Below are 6,263 nucleotides of genomic sequence, written 5' to 3'. Positions count from 1 at the left end.
GCCCATTAACCTTATAACTCCTTTTGTGTGTGTGTGTGTGTGTGTGTGTGTGTGTGTGTGTGCAAAGAGACAGTCAGGTTCATAATGGATATGTGGAAGTTTATTTATTTATTTATTTTAAAAAGGAGCCACATTCAGGTAAAAGTGTAAGATCAAATGATCAGTCAATAAAGGATAATGTTGGATCATTGTTTCAATATTTATATCTTTTATTAGATGTACATGTGGTTTGGTTATTTGCCTTTTAATTGAAAGTACACTGAGAGGACTTTTTTTTTATTAGTGATCTTAATAGTATTTTTTAATCTAATTGAATACAATCTATTTGTGTATGATTGTCAGTCCAAATAGGGAGAGAGGAAAGAGGGGAAAAGGTCAGGAAGAACCAGGTAAGAAAACAGGCAGGAAATACTAACAAGCACAACATAAACTGTTAAACTGGCAAAGAAACAAAAAACAACTAATTTTACTCGTACAATCTGGAAGTTGTGTTGTTTGTCTGCAAAACAAACGCGGTTGTCAGCCCTGTCACTGCATTACCATACTTCAGTCAGAGGAAGTCACGGTTGCCAAAAAGCAGACTCCAGCAACTGGCTGTGATGTCAGTTGAGAAAGAGCTGCTTGAGAGACTTGACCACCAAAATGTGATAGACAGATTTAACAACCTCAAGGTGAGGCGACATAGGATAAAAGAAAAGAAAAAATCTGCAGAGCCATAGTAGTATCTGCACTAAAGATCTTTTCATAGATTGTACCAGAGGCCAATGTGTCTCAAATTTTCAAATTTTTTAATAATATTTTGTACATTTTAAGGACTCTTCTGTTTTTGGAGTGTATTTTTTATGTATCTGTATTGTGTTATACACACACTTTAAAAGTGAATCTCTGTCCAATCTGTGTTAACTAACTACAATCTCTGTCCAAAAAATGCACTCAGTTTACTTTTTACTCATCATTCATCTCCCCCAGTAATTAAGGTTAGGATATCTTTTTTTTTTTTTTTTAAATTCCTTTAAAAAAAAAATTTCCAATCCATTCTTCCCTCTGGGTGCTCAGCACCCCCAAAGCTCTGATCCTAGAATCGCCCCTGATTTGGGGCTTTAAAGATTTCTTTAAACCGTTCTTTTTCTCGGGATAGAAGGAGTTATTTTGGATTTTTTTTCCAGTCCAAGCAGGCTCAAAAGTATACATTCACTTTCTTATATCTTTTAATAAATGGTGTTCAAGGTTCTACAATGTCCTTTAACTTGACAAGTTCAAGACCTATTAACTTTAACTGCTAGTTTTTTTGCTAGCATATGGATGTTTGACAACACTCATTGGACCACCACTAGGAACAACGAGAAAACAAAGGAACTCAGCGAAGACCAAAAAAGGAGAATTGTAGATTTACACAAGTCGGTAAGATCTCCTTGAGCCATTTCTAAACACTGCAAATTCTAAGATCGTCAGTTTAACCAGCTGTCCTTAAATACAAGTTATTCAGATGTCTCACTACTTTTTTAAGGTCTAAAAAGAGGTCTTAAACTATCACCCTTAGATGAGAGTAAATTGTTAGAACAACCCAGGAATCACCAAAGCTCAATCCTGCCATGAATGGGAAACTGCTGGAAGTAAGTTTTACATCACCATAAACCAGGAGGATGCCAACCAAGAACAAGACAATGACCCGAAACACATCAAACCTGGTTTTGGATTAGATAAAGCAGGCTAACATTAAGTTTCTTGAATGGCCTTCCCAAAGCCCCAAGCTCAGTCCTGTTGAGAATTTCTGAACTATATTTAAAACTGTCTTACTGTATTTGAAATTTTTTTTACCACAACTAAACAAAATAGGAAATATTAGTACAAACGTGCCATTTTTACTGGATCAGAATGATAGAATTAATACACTTTTTCTAATATTACTCTTCACTTAATAGGAAATTCCCCCAAAGCAAAAAACATAAAGCCTTTGTTGTTGATGTTTTTTTTTTAAATATATATATTTTTTTATCTACAAAATAATGTAATTATTTTTGTAATTTCCACAAACCAACCTTTAAACAACTGAAAATACTTTAATAACAAAAAACCACCCTTTTTATTCACACATTTACATTCATGTAAAGTCTTTTCAAGTAATTTCAGATACAGAGAAGGAAAAACGGTACTGATACTTGGCACGTCATTCAAGCTTACAACCATGAATTAATAAACTCTATGAATGAGAGAAAATAAAACTTTTGTTTCCTAATTATAGATAGTGTTTTATAACCACTCTGTAAACACAAAATCTCAGTCAGCTACCTCTCTACTTGTAAGCCTTACAGGTTCAGCAGCCTTGGAGTATCTAGCTTTTTGTCAACTTCTCCGCAGGTGTCCATCAGACTTGAGGAGGATCAGTCGCCTGCTCCTCTGATGAGCATCAAGAACTGCTCTCCAGCAGAGCTTCAAAGTCCGGTGAGCAAACCATTTTGTGTTTGATGTTCCCTAATACAGTCAAGTTACCCGTTTTCCCCTCTGTATTGACAGAGACAAGTTCCTGTGAATAGAAGGGATGGAAAGAAAAGCGTGTCAGAAATGTTTTTAATTGTGCAAATACAACAGATCGAAGGAGGATGTTGGAAGATGGAAATAAATACATTACTCAGAAAAAGACATAAAAAACCCCTCAAAGAAATAAATTTGTGTTGTACCTGCAGGAAAGAGCAGGATGTTCCTAGAGACACATCGAGCGTCACCTGCCCCAGTATCAGCTGCACTCGGCCAGACTTGCGTACCAGCATCTTTCCCACAACACCCTCCCGTAGATCCTTCAGATTGCAGCTGTTGTCCTCAGCTTTCTCCTCCTGTTTGGTATAAAAACACCACCTACTCAGAAGAACACGACTACATCATGGACTTAAACTTGGACCCCAGCTGTATGCTTACCTCTGATTCTGTTTTCAGGAGCACAGACTGCCCATCCTCTGACTGCACCTCTGTTTTCACCGGCTTGTGCTCTTTTGTGGGAGGCTGGCCGGGCAGCGAGTCTGGTAGCTGAATGAAGAAAAGCTCCTCCGCTTTGCTCAGACTCCATCTGTGCAGCAGGTCAGGGAGTACTTCGGGCTCGGGGAGAGGAGGAGGCCTGAAAGTTGCCTCGGGCTTCTTTATTTCAATTTCCTCTGGCTCTTGTTTCACTGAAGACAAACTTACGATTAATTTCATGATGCTGCAAAGGAAATTAAACAAGTTCTGAGTCAAACGCAGGTACAAACATTTACCTTCAGCTGCAGGCTCCATTGGTTCACAATCCTCCTCTTTCTTCTCATTTTTAATAGGAGCGTCACTAAATTCATCCTTGAATCCCCATCCTGACACAGCGAGGGGGAGCTGGACAGGGCAGCTCCTCTTCTCACTCCGCAGGAAGGGATCATCCACAAACTAAAAGAACACAATAAGCATTGGGAAAAAGATATAATCCTTTACTTGTCTAAGCAAAAACTCCATGGAACATCTGCAGGTTGTTCAAAAACCTGCAGCGAGGATTCTGGCTAAATCTTCTAAATACATTTAAACCGTTGTTGATCCAGCTGCACCGGCTCCCCACTGAACTCAAAGCCCATTTCAAGATTGTCGTTCTGACGTTTAGAGCTCATCATGGACTAGAACCAGGTTACATCAGTGAACGTTTTACAGCTATATGACCCCAGCAAGTCTCTTAGGTCTTATTCTAAAGGTGCTATATAAATGAAATTGTACGTACTTAGTTACGCAAACAAAGACGAGTGAAAACCAAGAGACTCACGTTGTCTCGTTCCAGCTTGCGCAGGATCTCTTTGGTCTCCTCCTCGGTCTCTCGCTTTTCCTTTTTGATATTAATGATGGGCGAGGGTCCCATGCTTGGAGCGTCTCTCTCGCTTTCATAGCCGCCTGTGTGTGTGGGTGACACAGAATTATGCTCGTGCGATAGAGACTCTGTAAGACACACACGTAAACGATGCGTAAGGAGCACCGGGTCTCCCACCTCTCTTTTTCATCATCATCTCTCCGGGCCCCTGTTCAAAAATGGAGTGCGACTGGATGAGCTCTTGATGGCCTCGGCCCCTGCCTCTCATTCTGGGACCCCGACCTCGATCCGTTTCCTTCCTCTCTCTCCTCTGCCCATCTTCAACTTTTGTTCTAGTGTGAGAAAATAACGGTCAAAGAAACAGCTGGCTTTGGATGTCTGCACTTTATTTATTTAGCGCTTTGGGAACTTACTCTTCTTTAACTTTTCGGCCAATAATGTTGGGTGTAAACGTTTTCTAAAGAGTAAAAAGAAGAACAATAAATGCAAGAGATGAGACAACAAATGTATTCATTTAAAGTATCCATTTGCGCTTTTTTTTTTGTTGATGTTAAATGAAGCGAGTGAGTTAGTGAAACAGAGGCGTGTCAGACCTTCTTCACTCCTCCTAATGTGAGGTCTCTGGATCGCATCGTGGGGAGGCGGCCAGGAGAGATGCCAGCTGACGGGCGACGGCTCATCAGGAGTCCTTTGCTACCGCTCCCTCCAGGAGTCGGCACACGACCACCGGGGTTGCCTGCGTCCGACATCCTGAATTGGGGCAAAAGCAGGGGATCGACCAAGGGATGTTTATTACAAATACTAACATTGTTTCTTATAACATTCTCATATTTATATATAACACACATTTCAACAGTCAGCATGCCGATTGCCAAGGGTTACAGTCCTGCATCAGATTACCAATCACAGTATGTAGACGTGGCCAAATTGGCCTTGCAAGGCTACTTACTGCTACTGCCTATTGATTACTCTTAATTGTTTAGCTATATTTACTTTATGTATGAACATTTTTACATTGGTACTTATGCCTCTTAGCACATTTTAAACTCTACTTCCACAAAGACTGGAACTGGTAAGTAGAATAGGTCTTGAAAATGAGACATATAGATATATTTAACTAAATTATTCTCTCTGTTATGATTACAGGACAGACCATCTGAGAATCTCCACAGTTTTGCTGTATTTGAATTAAACTAGCTACTGATTTATTTATTTTTTTTGTTTTTAAATGGTACAGCTTGTCCCATTGGTCCAATGCAGCATGAAAGCTGAAATAGAATTTTCTTAATTTTTTTTATTAAAATCTTAATGTTAAAAAGGATTAAATGTTTATATTATATAGTATTATATGTTTAAATATGACTTCAGATTTTAAAGGGTGAATATAGATATACACCCTGCTCTATAAGACCGCAGAACATACTGTCGACATAATTGATTCATGTAGTATGTACTTATTAATTTCGTTGTAATTTTTTTCTGAACACAGACAACGATGTAAATCTGAGCTTCTACTTTTTGTGTTTTTACTAAAGTAGCGCTTATACCACTTATTACTGACACGTTATTGTATCACTATAAACAGAGATCCTGCAGACACATTTTTATTCTTAGAAATGATTTTAGACTACCTCAGCAACACGTGGCCACATTCCAGTGAAATACAACGACACAGGACACTTTGTTTTAACTTTCAGGATGAACTTTTCACATGCTGTGCTTTCTCGCCTACTTACGTTATTGTCCCTCTGACGTCCTTATGAAATATTAATCCAAAACCCCAGAGTCATTACAGACTGTTTCTACCAGTGCTGTGTGGGACACTGCATGACAGTGTTGATGATTCTGCAGCACGGCGCCATGACACTTCCGCATTTGTCACCGTCCACTCAGTTCAGGTGGATCAAACCTGCGCAGAAACATACGCATGTTCACCATGAAACTCGATAGACCGGCATACATTAATACATTTAGATCGACTTATGTATATATATGAAAAATGTTATTTTACTGACATATAAATATGCTTTGTTATAAAACACAGCAAATGCGATGATCTGCAGTAGCTACTCACCGATGCTCATAATCATAAGTAAACGGAAGAGGCCGTTGTTCGCTTCAATGCGCAGATGTGAGTAGGTCAAACACAGCTTAATCACTATATTACACTTTGAAATTTATTAGGATCCCTTAATAATCTCATAATATAATACTGTTCTAGATTATATAATTAAACTTCATTTTAGGCAGCAGGGTGTGAAAAGGTTCCCCTGACCTGTAATTGTGTAAATACATAATATAGAATGTATAATATAGAAGATGCAGAGAAGGATGAGAGAAAGACAGAGCAGGAAAGGACAAACTAATAATACCAAATTGTAAATTTGGTATTTGGTCCATGCAAAAGTCTTGACTCACCCCTCATTTCTTTATATTTTGTTTCCAAGAAGCC

General features: G+C 38.7%; 1 protein-coding gene across 1 annotated transcript; it reads right to left on the bottom strand.

Moving 5' to 3' along the window:
• Window positions 1-2,042: 2,042 nt before the first annotated feature.
• Window positions 2,043-5,679, bottom strand: polr3d (polymerase (RNA) III (DNA directed) polypeptide D). The gene is made up of 9 exons (XM_063489984.1): window positions 5,548-5,679; window positions 4,405-4,561; window positions 4,225-4,268; window positions 3,989-4,143; window positions 3,770-3,894; window positions 3,246-3,405; window positions 2,914-3,161; window positions 2,679-2,831; window positions 2,043-2,524 (listed from the first exon to the last, which is right to left on the bottom strand). The coding sequence occupies exons 2-9, from the start codon at window positions 4,558-4,560 to the stop codon at window positions 2,408-2,410; spliced, it is 1,158 nt and encodes a 385-aa protein (XP_063346054.1). The 5' UTR covers window position 4,561; window positions 5,548-5,679; the 3' UTR covers window positions 2,043-2,407.
• Between the last annotated feature and the right edge of the window lie 584 nt (window positions 5,680-6,263).

Source organism: Pelmatolapia mariae, linkage group LG12, assembly GCF_036321145.2.
Source record: "Pelmatolapia mariae isolate MD_Pm_ZW linkage group LG12, Pm_UMD_F_2, whole genome shotgun sequence".
In the NCBI taxonomy this organism is placed as follows: domain Eukaryota; kingdom Metazoa; phylum Chordata; class Actinopteri; order Cichliformes; family Cichlidae; genus Pelmatolapia; species Pelmatolapia mariae.
Note: the sequence above shows the minus strand (reverse complement) of the source record. Positions and strands in the feature narration are given on the sequence as shown.